General features: G+C 40.9%; 1 protein-coding gene across 3 annotated transcripts in view; it reads left to right on the forward strand.

Annotated features, from left to right (window-relative positions):
• The window catches only part of LOC113212341 (NPC intracellular cholesterol transporter 1), a 27182-nt gene extending 16054 nt beyond the window's left edge, over nucleotides 1-11128 (forward strand). Inside the window, exons 3-23 of one of the 3 annotated variants that reach the window (XM_026430995.2) lie at nucleotides 1349-1546; nucleotides 1656-1821; nucleotides 1897-2035; nucleotides 2116-2308; nucleotides 3276-3419; nucleotides 3880-4005; nucleotides 4092-4408; nucleotides 4495-4700; nucleotides 4792-4992; nucleotides 5093-5411; nucleotides 5489-5797; nucleotides 5883-6134; nucleotides 6223-6386; nucleotides 6457-6575; nucleotides 6657-6796; nucleotides 6884-7089; nucleotides 7175-7406; nucleotides 7494-7607; nucleotides 7691-7853; nucleotides 8583-8689; nucleotides 9099-11128. In XM_026430995.2, coding sequence (XP_026286780.1) covers nucleotides 1349-1546; nucleotides 1656-1821; nucleotides 1897-2035; nucleotides 2116-2308; nucleotides 3276-3419; nucleotides 3880-4005; nucleotides 4092-4408; nucleotides 4495-4700; nucleotides 4792-4992; nucleotides 5093-5411; nucleotides 5489-5797; nucleotides 5883-6134; nucleotides 6223-6386; nucleotides 6457-6575; nucleotides 6657-6796; nucleotides 6884-7089; nucleotides 7175-7406; nucleotides 7494-7607; nucleotides 7691-7853; nucleotides 8583-8689; nucleotides 9099-9104 — 3821 coding nt within the window. In that variant the 3' untranslated portion in view covers nucleotides 9105-11128. The remainder of the gene's footprint in view (nucleotides 1-1348; nucleotides 1547-1655; nucleotides 1822-1896; nucleotides 2036-2115; nucleotides 2309-3275; nucleotides 3420-3879; nucleotides 4006-4091; nucleotides 4409-4494; nucleotides 4701-4791; nucleotides 4993-5092; nucleotides 5412-5488; nucleotides 5798-5882; nucleotides 6135-6222; nucleotides 6387-6456; nucleotides 6576-6656; nucleotides 6797-6883; nucleotides 7090-7174; nucleotides 7407-7493; nucleotides 7608-7690; nucleotides 7854-8582; nucleotides 8690-9098) is intronic. The other 2 variants (XM_026430997.2, XM_026430998.2) reach the window with 2 other exon arrangements.
• Nucleotides 11129-13325: the final 2197 nt, after the last annotated feature.

The raw sequence follows: 13325 nt of genomic DNA on the forward strand, positions 1-13325 counted from the left end.
CCCCCTCCGTGTCGCACAATTGTTTTCATTCCAGCTTCTGCGTTTCTAAAGTACTAGATAAGTATTTACCATTACTAAATGCCGCTCATTCAGATGGTTTTAGGAGCTACAGGTATGGACTTAAAACATACTCAGGAATAGTTTCTGAACCAGTTAAAATATGGACACTCATAATTTGAATGACCTGCGCAAACCGAGCAACACGGCGGGGCGAGGAGAAAGCTGGAGAGGGTGGGCGGGGTAGGTCGTGGAGGAACCTCACTTGCAGCGTCTGTAGAATTAATTAGATACTCAATGAGAAATTCTTTTTGACAAATCTTTTGAAAGATGGCATTGACATATTTGTGACATTTGCTGGTGGATCATTATAAAGTTAGACAGGGATGTTGAACGATGACTTGACTCAATGTCTAGATGAGCGGATTGTTTGGTGAATATGAGATGAGGACCTGGTGAAGTGGCTATGAATATCTTGTCATTTTGTGAGGTTGATGTCTGATACTACAAGATTTTGATTTATTTGATGAATGCATGTTACGGAGGATTGTTTGGTTTGAACAGTTACTGGAAGGACATTTATTGTTTTGTAGATAGAGATGGTGGGTTGAAGATGATGATGCATATTAAAGACGAATTTCAGTGCTCTGTTTTGTATAACTTCCAGTTCTCTTTACCGTTCCTTAGTACAGTGACCCCAGATTGAGAATAAATATGTGAAGTGAGAATGAATTAAGGCCAAACAAATAGTCTTTAGATTAGAAGGCTCAACGCTGAGTTCAGAAGTTTGAAGCATAGTACTTAGAATTCCCACTACAGGCGGTATCTTGGATTTTATGTGATTAGCCATTTATTTGCTAGTCCTCTTGTGCCTGCTGCATCTAATTTATCTTAAAGTGATGCTCAAATGCTTTGCGGAGATCGATAAGTAAACCTACTGACAATTTGCCACCATCTAAATTACGTATCTTGGATTATTTTTACTGCTGTAGTAGCTACACATTCAGTGGATCTTCTAGGGGTGAAACCATTTTGTAATTTTGTAAAGAAGTTATTTGATGAAAGGAAGGATGTAAGTCTTTTCTTCAGTAATTTTTCAAGAATTTTGGAGAGTACTTTTAGGATACTGATGAGACAATAATTAAATGGAAGGGTTTTATCACCTGACTTGTATATTGGATTGGTGGTGCAACTGTCTGAAAGGTTTTTGTGATAGTTCGCCTTTACTCAGACGATGGCAGTGAACTAACAGCCTTAGAGATCTCATCAACTTTCAACGTCACTCAAACATATCACAAATATGCAACATGTTTTTATTTGAACTTTTGTTTATGAAAATTTTGTTTTGCAGGCATTGGTGGTACCATACAAACATGTTGTGACGTAGATCAGCTACAGGCATTGGATAGAAACATCCGACTTGCTCATCAGTTTCTCAAACACTGCCCATCATGTATGGACAACTTTGCTGAGCATTTCTGTGTCATGACCTGTGCAGCAGATCAGTCTAAATTTATGAATATAACAGGGCTGCAAAAGAATGTAATTGGTAAGTTTTGTAATTTTCATGTACACATATTGTATTGTTGTTCTGTCATAATTACTTTTTATTGAAATAGTAGACTTGATTCAACTGCATCATTTATTTATCTGTTTAGGTAACAAGACAGTGGAGTCAGTTTCTTCTGTGGATGTGCTTGTTACAAATAAGTCACTTCAAGGCATCTTTGACTCTTGCGCTGGTGTATTTGTGCCATCTTCTGGTCAACGTGCTCTGGATCTTATGTGTGGACCATGGGGATCTTCTCTCTGCACTGCTTTGAGGTAACCTGAAATTCAAGTTATTTAATCTGAGAATTTCTAAGTTTGACTCATTAATCAACTTGCACATTTTTTCAGGTGGTTTGCTTTCATTGGATCAACAGGAGAGGCAAATCCCTTTGCTCCGTTTGCCATATCATATCACGCATCAGATGTGCCTGTCAGCACAGCAATTCCAATGGACTTTCCTGTTGCACCTTGCTATGTTGGGTCAAATGTAGGTTTCTTGAAACTTGATATTATCTTTATCTATTGTTTTTCTTCATGGACAGCTGTTAAATACGTTTTCTACCACAGGGAAAGCCGCCTTGCAGTTGTGTTGATTGCCAGCAAAGCTGTCCTGCGCCCTTGCCACCATCTCCTCCAGAAGAACCATTTGTCATTGCGGGCAAAGATGGCATTACTGTAGTTATGTTTCTGGTGTTCATCATAGGCAGCTGTGTATTTGTGGGATTGGTGACCTTGTGTCCTAATCTGTGTGCTTATACAGGTATGTGTCACATTTTATTGGTCAAGCATGGGTGGAAGAAGTATGGTATTCTGGTTGTTGTCCAAGAACCCCAGTCACTCAATTTCTTCTTGGAGTTGATCCCCATATTATTAGACTGTTGACTTGATCACAATGTTAAATTAGTTTCAAGGTGCCGAGACATCACAAATGATGATTCAAATTGAGAATTTTTTTCCTCTTAAGAAAATTTTAAGAAACTTAAATGACTGACAGTGTGCATCTTCAACAGCAAGTTACTTCATCTTTCTTAAACAAATCCCGGAAAGTGTTGTACTATGTGCTAATGAATCTTGCTGGGCCAGTCATTAGTGACAACTTGTTAACTACGTATGGAGTCCCTTTCTCTTGCTGGCACAGGAGCTGGCTTTCAGTCTGTTTATCCAGCTCACTCCTCATGTTAAGTCAAGTACCCTGTTATCAGCTGATGGCCTCCGACCATTTCACATACATTCTTGGCTGGTGGTGTTTGTATTCGACAGGGGCCAGAGGTGCATGCCAATAAGGGGCTACTCACGGGTCACCTTGACTCCACCAATCTTTGATCTCATCACTCAGGCATGTGGGCAGAAGGGATATACTGACCTTGAAGGCGTACGGGGTGCTCTTTGCTGGCTCTGTCAGCTGTCTGGTAATGCATGGCAGCCATCCCTATCCTCCCCTCCTTATGAACCTCCCAGGTTACAATCTTGAAACACGACTGTATTCAGGCAGGCAGTGGGCAGTAGTAAGGTGTACCTGTCCGGCAAATGCATGCTGATTTCATCTCCATTTTTTGTACTCAAGTTCTCACTCTCAATTTTGTTTTGTAAATCTTAAAATTCCTAAATTTATGATGATTACATCATCTTAACAGAACGATTCAACACTATTTGTCTTCATCAGTAAGCAAGACATAATTGTTGAAGGTTGGGTGTAGCTGGTTTTTCAGTATTTCCATTGGTTTCAGCATCTCTGGTGACAAGAAATGGTGGTGATAGTGGTAGACTGTCAGTTGGTCAGTCTGTGGGAAGGCGATTTGCAGGCATGAATCAAATGCAGCAACCTGTATTTGGTGATGATGAAGAAAGCCCTTTGCAGTCCAAACGTTCCAGTACGTGTTACCTAACTCATTTGCATGCTCCTAATTTTTGAGCTTAGCGAATGTTTCTCTTGTCTGTGATAGTCTCCTATATGTGTCCTTCTCTCTGTGGCGCGTTTAAACACGTAGTTGTTTTGTCCTGTGTCATTTGTGGATGTTGTAGACATTAGACTAACTATAGGAACTAACAGGGGCTTTAAGGGCTGCATTATTTATCTGTCATTACTAGATTTTTCCTTGCTCTTTTATTTTCTAACTACAAATGCATATGAGGCTTTGTATTGATTGCCTCCTTTTGCTTGTATCCTTGCTTTTAAGGTTTGTGTAATGCAGAATATCTGTGTTTTACAGCCTCTTGAGAATTTTCCATTGCTAAACTATGTCATGTTTAATGTATGTTTAGTAGTTTGATGCTTTAGCAGGTTGTTAAATAAATTAACTTGTCTTGATCCAAATCTATTTCATTTTTCAGGTGTAGCTAGTGACATTGATGGCATTGATGGCTCTGATAAGCCTCAGTCACAAGCTTCTTGTTATGAGAAGCTTGGAGCAGTAATAGATGAAAAATTAGAGGCCTTCTTCACAAAATGGGGGACAGGTAAATTGTTTCCTTGAAGTTTTCAAATGGATTCCTTACATTGGATATCCTGAGAGTTAAAAATCCTTTTCTTTGTGTGTGTGTAGTGTGCGCAGGACGGCCCTGGCTAACCATGGGCCTTACATTTGTTGTGGTTGTCATCTTGTGTTACGGTGTCACATTCCTGAAAATCACAACTGATCCTGTTGATCTTTGGGCTTCGCCTGAGAGTCGCTCTAGACTGGAACGAGAATATTATGATGAGAAATTTGAGCCCTTCTACCGAACTGAACACATCATAATCAGAGCAAAGGGTTTGGACAATGTTTATCATGACACATCCAAGGGTAGATTGACATTTGGCCCAGTGTTCAACAAAGATTTTTTGATGGATGTTTTAGAACTCCAAAAGCAAATTGTACAAGTATGTACTTTGATAGATTTTTACATTTTCTCAAATCTTTGTGTATTTTAATTTTAATTTTGTGTGAATTTCTTGAATTATTGCAGCTTGGGCAGAATGAAAGCAAAGGTCTTGATAAGGTATGCTTTGCCCCTCTTCACGCATCCTACTCTGGCACCAAGAAGCTCAAGGACTGTTTTGTTGTTAGTCCTTGGGGATACTATCAAGATGATGTTGATAGGTTTGATGAAGAGTCGACTGACCCCAACAACTTCACTGTTAACTATTTAGACCATTTCAAAACATGTTCACAGTGAGTGATATTTCTCTGACTGCCCCAATCTCTTTTTGCCTCTATTTTATCAATCACTCAATGTGCACTATTGCTATTTCTTGAATTGCAGAAATTACTACAACCCAGATTGTTTTGCTCAGTATGGTGGACCAGTTGACCCCACAGTTGCTTTGGGTGGCTTTTTGAAAGACAGAGAGGCAATCAAGGATCCTTCTCAATATCAAAATGCAACTGCAGTTATCATCACTATCCTCCTAAACAATTACCACAACAAAACTCTGCTGATACCTGCTCTGGAGTGGGAGGCCAAGTAAGGACATTGATATTGCAAATTCATATGCCTATACTATATTCAGTATTTATCTTAATTCTTTCTGTGCTTATACCTTCCTCCATTTCACTTTTTTTAGGTTTGTGTCATTTATGAAGAAATATGTCAACACTTCAATGCCAGAACATTTTGATATCTCCTTCAATGCAGAGCGCTCAATTGAAGATGAATTGGATAAAGAATCAACTTCTGATGTCCGCACTATCATTGCCAGTTACTTGATAATGTTTGGTTACATAGCTGTATCATTAGGTCAGATTTCCACTTGTGACCGCCTTCTCATTGATAGCAAAATAACACTTGGACTTGGTGGTGTATTGATTGTTATTGTGTCTGTGGTCTGTTCTGTTGGCCTGTTTGGTTACATTGGTGTTCCTGCTACTCTAATCATTGTTGAGGTAAGAAGTGTGTTTTTTTGTTTTGTTTCTCTGTCTTGGCTACAGACATTTTGTCTTACACTTGAGTTTTGTTGTAGGTTATACCTTTCCTTGTGTTGGCTGTTGGTGTTGACAACATCTTCATTCTGGTTCAAACCCATCAAAGAACTCCACGTAACCCTGGAGAGACCTCTGCAGAGCATATTGGTCGTGTCCTTGGACAAGTTGGACCATCCATGCTTCTGACCAGTTTATCCGAGACATTCTGTTTCTTGCTTGGTGGATTGTCTGACATGCCTGCTGTGAAAGCTTTTGCTCTATATGCAGGAATGGCTCTCTTCATTGACTTTATTTTCCAAATAACATGCTTTGTCGGTCTCCTAGCTCTTGACACAGCCAGACAGTCGGTAGGTCTATTTGATATGTTACTTATTATTCTAATCCAAAAATCTATCCTATCAAAACTGAATTCATGTTTCCATTGTTTTGCAGGAAAACAGATATGATATTTGCTGTTTTGCAAGGGGATCAAAGAGAGACATTGCTCCAAATAATGGAGCACTTTACAAGCTCTTTGAGGTTGCTTATGTGCCCATGCTTCTCAACAAGTGGGTTCGTCCTTTTGTGATGGTTGTCTTCTTTGGTTGGCTATGCTCAAGTCTTGCAGTTATACCTCATATAGATGTGGGTTTGGATCAAGAACAGTCAGTTCCTGATGATTCTCCTGTTCAAAAGTACTTCTTAGTAAGTTATAATCAGCCATGCTCTCTGTATACTGTATGCTGTATTTAAATCTAAGTCACATTAGCATTAATTGTTCTTTATATTACAGTACCTCAAAAATTACCTATCTGTTGGGCCCCCAGTTTACTTTGTTGTCACAGATGGCTTAGACTATTCAGATCCAAAAACTCAAAATATGATTTGTTCTGGCCTAACATGTGATAAAGATTCACTTCTTACACAGCTGTATAGTGCTTCTCAAACTCCCAGCAGGTAACTATTTATTGGAAACACTTCATCTGTATGTTTTCTGTAACTTCGTTAACTTGTTTTTGTTTCTTAGGACATACATCTCAAGACCTCCTTCATCTTGGATTGATGATTACATGAGCTGGCTAGATATTCCAGGCTGCTGCAAGGAATCGAAGGTCAATGGAAGTTTCTGTCCCCACACTAGTAGAAGTAAGACCTTGATTAAAGTTTTATATCCATCCAGAGTTTAGCAGAAAACAACCAGTTCTAATTTATTTGTGGTAATTTTAGGGTGTAAGACATGTAAAGTTAATTTGGACAACACCACTAGACGCCCCGACCCAAGCACATTCAGCAAATATGTTTCTTTCTTCTTAAACGACAACCCTGATGCTGAGTGTGCAGTTGCTGGTCATGCTGCATATGGCTCGGTAATGTATTTACTATTTCCCACTGAATAGATGGCTGGTATATGTACATCTTCATTTTGCTTAATTTGTGTTCCTTGTTCATTTTAGGCAGTGAAGCTATTACCTGGATCCAACAATACCTTCAGTGTTGGGCCCAGTTCTTTCATGGCTTACCATTCCATCCTGAAGACATCAAAGGACTATTATTCAGCCATTGAATCTGCGAGAGAGGTAGCTGCTAATATTACCAACATGATAAATGGGAAGCTGAAGGAAAGTGGTTCTACGAAAACTGTCAATGTTTTCCCATACAGGTATGAAAACATTCAGGCTGTCTGACATTTGGCCTAACTTATTTGCCATTTAAAAATGTATATTAACGGTGTTTTTGTTTTACAGTGTGTTTTATGTCTTCTATGAGCAGTATCTGACCATGTGGCCGGATACACTTGGAAGTTTGGGTCTTTCTCTTGCTGCTATTTTTGTGGTCACATTCCTCCTTATGGGACTAGATATTTGTTCGGCACTTGTTGTCATCATCACCATTGTGATGATTGTAACCAACCTTTTGGGTTTGATGTATTGGTGGAATATTTCTCTCAATGCAGTATCACGAGTCAACTTAGTCATGGTAAAGATATGAAACCCATCATGGACTTCTCACTTCCAGCTACAGTACATGATATTTTGTTATAGATGTCTTGAATACGCTTTTCAGGCGGTGGGTATTTCCGTTGAATTCTGCAGTCATCTTGTTCATACATTTGCTGTGTCTGTGGAAACTTCAAGAGTCAAAAGATCAGCTGATGCCTTAACCAAAATGGGCAGTTCGGTAAGAATTTTAATTTCCATCAGTCCTGTGTCCCATTTTTGTCCTGTGTCGATCCAGTCCATGAAAGTATTTGTAATTTCTAGATATTCTCTGGCATCACTCTCACCAAATTTGGAGGAATTGTTGTTTTGGGCTTTGCCAAGTCACCCATCTTCCAGGTGTATTACTTCAGAATGTACCTAGGTATTGTACTCTATGGAGCTGCCCATGGGTTAATCTTCCTTCCTGTGCTGCTGAGTTACATAGGTAAGTTCTTACCACAAAGTTTTTGTTGCAATGTTTAGTTGGTCCTCAAAGCTGGGGATGATTTGAAAAAAGAAAAGACAAATATGAATGGAAACAATTTAAGATACCTTTTGTGCATGTTGGGTTGCTTTAAAGTGCCAGTGGATCAACTGGTATTTTGCCAGAAATATCCTTAGGGCTTTCATGTTTGCTTGGGGATAGTTATTCGTGCAAGTTTTGCGAGGAATTTTAAACATAAGGTCATGAATTTTTCTTGTCAGAGTTCATTTTTAACCCTAAATTTAAAATGTCTATGACTCCCCTGTTATACTTACATTAAGTCAACATTTTGCTTATCCTACATATTGATTTTAATTTGTTTCCTTACGTATTCTGTATGTGCTCAAGCTTCTGCATTTTGTGCAGCATCAGTATTGCAAACCAAGTGAAGCTTAATGAGTTAAAATTTCATCTTTACCTCTGTGATCCCAAATATTGCTAAGTATCTCTCACTGAATTTTATGCTGGAATGAAATAGTTCCAAACCACTCTAATACTTTTTCTCTCATACCCTAGTGAGTATGAGAGTTTGATTAGTATTTAACATAATTTGTAGTGTCATTCGAGTTAGCTGAGTTCTGGAAGGGTCTCTTTAAGCTCTCTTTGGATTCGTAGCTTCATTATGTGTGAGCATGAGATCGGGCCTGCTCTGAATGCTAATTGATATGTTTGCACGCTTTCTTCCACCAGGGGCTCCCATGAACAGAGCAAAGCAGGATGTTCACAAAAGACAGGTGTTACAGATGCAACAGCAAGGACAGAGCACGGCAAGAAGTAACGAGGCATCGCTCGACAGTGTAAGACTATATGTACCTTGTAGTTGAATGTACTAAATAACTCCAGAGTAATGTGCATGATAATTAGCATGCAAGGCATGGTTCATTTAAGTGTTACATTTTAAACATCTTGAGGGATTGAAGAATTTGGATTCCAGTTCTTTAAAACTTGTATCTGACTTGCTCCACCCTGTGCAGCATATAATTTTTGCTATCCATATTTGACTGTCTTTGATTCATTCCTTGGTTATATTAAGATTTCGGTCAACCTGCTTTCTACTAGGTTGTGTCGGAATAGTTGCTTTACATTTAAGGAAATACCTTACTCTGTCTCGTAAATCAAACCTGATTAACCCCTACAATTATGTAACATGATCACTTAAATTGCCCTTGTAATTTCATAAACTGATAGTTGTGGATTTTGTTGCAGGACTGATATTCAGACAGAGGGGATCCAATCGCCAAGTTGTGATAGGCCCCTCCAGGAACCAGCCTCGCAATTATGGCAGTGTCAACCATGACTCAACTTGACCATATTGCCGCACTGATTTTGCACCAAAGTGGTCGTAATTTGTAGAACTGGTAAGACAGGCTGTCTGAATTCAAGTTTAATCTAGGCATAAATTGCCCCTTTACAGTGACCCGACTGTCCTGTAATATCCCATGCATTTATAACTTCAGTTTTTACTGACATTTTGAAACCGTCCATTAAATATTGCACTAGACTTTGAGTTTGAAAGTGCAGCTTGTGTTCCATAGCAAGTGGGCAGGGCCTGCTTAAAGATATCTGAATTTTAATGGTGCAGTGGCACTGTATCTGTTTAGACTTATTGTTTTATAAGAAAACAAATTGTGGTCCATATATAGTGGGATATCTTTCCCTGTATAGGATAAATCTATATTTTTAAGTAAAGTATGTAAATAATGACATCGAATTTCTCTAATGATTGTTTTTGAGTTAGGAATTATATTAGTAGGAATTTTATTTGTATTTGCTGTGTATGTGATGTCATATTTTATGAATAGCGTAATTAGTTTTTGTAACTAATTTTTCTCCAGCAGGGCATTATGTCCATTTGGTTGCATATTTTATTCATCAACTGATGTGTCTTCTATTCTCTGTGATGTCTAATTTAAGAATTTCCAAAGACCACTTGTAATGGTCCCTCTTACAATAGTACTGTAGTTAAAAGCATAGTTTGATGTTTTAATTTCGTGATAGAGCAATTTTCTCTTTGCGTATACATTTATTTTATGTGCACTGTGTGTATTTTCATGTCAAATATCATTGTGGTCATTGTGGTTCCCATGTGATAAAAGTTAATCCAACCTTTCCTGGTCGTTCATCTTAAGATATTCTATCATTTCTACTTAAGGTTTTTGCGCATGGTTACTGTATTTGTATGACTTTAATCCATTGCAACATTTTGACTGTTTTGTGTAGTCAGTGATATGTTGATTTTCATTCAGCATTCAGTAATGGTTCTACACAATAGCTGAAATGCTGGCCCTTACAAATCACTGAGACATGTGTTAAAAGCTTAATTTGGACAATGTGATGAATTATTATGAATTGGCTGAACCGTTCTAATCCATAACATCCCTTGACAATATTACTAAAACCTCTTATTGGTAAAATATGTATTTAGTGTCAAGAGTTGTCAATAGAACTTAAAACTTACCTATTTGTAAACTTTGAACAGGGATTGTCAAATGTGTTCAATGGTAATTTTTTTTTAAAAAAACAATTTTTGCTTGGTTGAATGTTTTGGCATACATCTCAGTCTAGCATTGAGTTATGCACAGCTGGGCAACTATATCAAAAAAAACCTTTTAGGTTAGTCATGAGAGGGATTGTAACCTCAGTAAAAATTGTATTAAAGCATTACAGTTATGTCCTTGGTACTTAATCGCTGAATTACATGTTATGTTTAATGTGCCATTAGTGTGACTATCACATTTCATGACACCTTAATATCATTCATATTTTGTGGCTTCTGTGTTCATAAGTGTACTTATAGGCTTGCTTTTCGTAAATCTCATTTGAGTTGATAAATTTTACTTCAGTTTTGTGCTTATGTACTTAGATGTTGCAGGCATTCCTAATTTCATGTGGGGAGTGTAGCCTCAGGTATATCCATATTTTCCTAAAGGCACTTTTATGTTCTGCTATGTACTGTTCTTCTGTGGCTTCACCAAGAATGTGTCCTATTGCTGGCTTTTAAGTGTGAAACTAGTATCTAGTGAGCTGTGTTGTGTGAATGTCGCCCCTCTCCCCTTGCGTCTGTGAATAAGCCCGTCTGTTGTTGAAGCCCCAAACTAAGAGGTGTGTGGAAACTTTTCTGCTTGTAGAATGGTATCCTGATGCTCCTCTCTTGCTCAGGTGGTTTCTCATCGGATCAGCTAAAGAACTGTGTGCTGATAGCTTACGATAATAAATAAATTATGAACAAAATCCCAGTCTTTGGCATGATTCCTAGATTCGTTCCTTGCTCCTAGTAAGTCCTTGGTAAGTCTAAGGCCGACGGGCGAGCGGCGCGTGGGGCGAGCAGAGGGTAACAATGCCCACCCCCGCCCCCGCTCGCCTGTATCCAAGTAACAAAACTCAGACATAATCATGACACATTCTAAATTTCAAGTTTAGATTTCCACCATGGCTAATACGAGTCATGTTAAACCAACAAAAAACTAACCAAAAATATATTTTTCTTTTTTGAAACAAGTAGTAACTAGCAACCATCAAAATGATGGAAACGTTTCGAACATCGTACCGGCGCGACTTCTCGTGGCCGTGGGCTTTCCCCGTGCAGCTGAGCGCGTGGCGGCCCCCTGAGCTCACGTTCGCCCGGCCGCGCGAGGGCCCGCCAGCGCCGCCGCCAGCCTGCCCGTGCCCGGAGCACAGCTGGGCCGGCCCCGGACCGGGCTCGGACATCGAGCACTACGTCTGTCTCGCCGGCAAGGAGGCCCGCCTGCACCAGCGCGCCCAGGCCGTCGCGCACGAGATCCAGCGCTGCCACAACCGGACCAGGGTGCGTGCCGTGTGCCGTTGCGCTCGCTCGGGGGAGAGCGACTCTGAGTGCTCTGAGTTATTCTTAGGACGGAATCGCCCCTGGATTACCCACCCGAGGTGTACTTCACTTGCAATTCATGCGTTCACCAATTTCTCTAACAGGGTTGTCACATGTCAGGGAAATGTCAGGGAAAACAAAATGTGCCAAGGAAGTCAGGGAAGTGTCAGGGAATTGATCGCTGTGTCAGGGATCGTCCACAAAGTACGTCTGTTTTTCTCGGATTTCTTCGACAAAATACGCGAGCTCGGCGCCTGCGAGCCTCGGGGTAGGCCACCCCGCAGTACACATCTGCACAGCAGGCAGGATGTTGCCTACCCAACAGGCGCTATGGGACCTTGCATAGGCTGAACTTGGGAGGTTCGAAACGGCGATTGACGGACGTACTTTCTGGATGATCCCTAGGTAAAAACGGCCGGCAGAGGTATTTTTGGGTACTAGCGAGGTGTTCGTAAAAGACCCTCCTTTCTTATTGCATTCTGAGTGCTTATCTTGTTGTGAGGGAATTGCCACGGAATTGTCAGGGAAATGTCAGGGAATTTCACTTTTCCATTCTTGTGGCAACCCTGCAGTTTTTCTTGATTTTTTCCTTAATTTTCCTTGATTTTTCTTCTTATTTTTTGGGATTTGTCTTTTGAGTGAAGTGCCCCTTGGTCTTTCCCGAGGGGTCCCGAGGGGTCCAAAAACATCAGTGTTCACCCTTAGAAAAAATCACGAAAACAACATAAAAAAATTAATGAAAAAAATCACAAAAATCACAAAAAGATCAAGAAAAACAGAAAAATTGGTGTACGCTAGAATTTATGGTGAGGGACCCCTCGGTATTTCCCCCCCTGGATAAATCTCTGATCACTCCCGGATCGAATCAACCCCCACATTGACACAACCCTTACACATCAAGTCGTCCCCTCTCCCCCCCCCCTCTTTCCTAGACCTAAAGGAAGGCCTGCCTTGTGAGTGGCGTCCCACGGCGAACAGCCGCGATGGCCTAACCCTAACCGCCGGCCGGGTGAGGAGGGGGGGGGGCGCTAATAAGGCTAATGCGGACCCGGGAGCATGGCGGGGCGCGAGTCGGCGCGGCGGGTCAGGCCCACTCTGTGCCCACTGGTCTGAAACTGCACTCGCTGTATCCAATTAGGAATTATTGCGACGATGATATTATGATATGGCGACTGAGCTGCCGACCGGTAACCGGAGAGATTGAGCACGGGGCGACTTCTCCGGGGGCCGGCCGGCGGTAGCTCAGCCTGTCACCATCCCCTCACTACTGAACGATCGGACACTGCAGTTACAGCGTCCTCGCGACTTAGTCGCTATACGCTCACGCTCCCGCCCCATACACGGCGGCGGGTTGCTCTCTCGCAGTTCCACCCGGGTTGAAGTGAATGTGCCTGGATCCCTCTCTAGGAACCCAAGTACATGATGACCTGGTACACACTATCTCCTGCATACATGATCATGTACGCACTACCCTATGCACGCACTCGGGGGGTACCGCATACATGTACACACTTGGGTTACCAGAGTTACTGAACGTCTCACGAGGCATGTTAGCGCCTGCTACGCGGTTGGTAGGCCGGCCCGCCAAG

This window comes from Frankliniella occidentalis, unplaced genomic scaffold (assembly GCF_000697945.3).
Source record: "Frankliniella occidentalis isolate FOCC.00 unplaced genomic scaffold, Focc_3.1 Scaffold223, whole genome shotgun sequence".
NCBI classification, from domain to species: domain Eukaryota; kingdom Metazoa; phylum Arthropoda; class Insecta; order Thysanoptera; family Thripidae; genus Frankliniella; species Frankliniella occidentalis.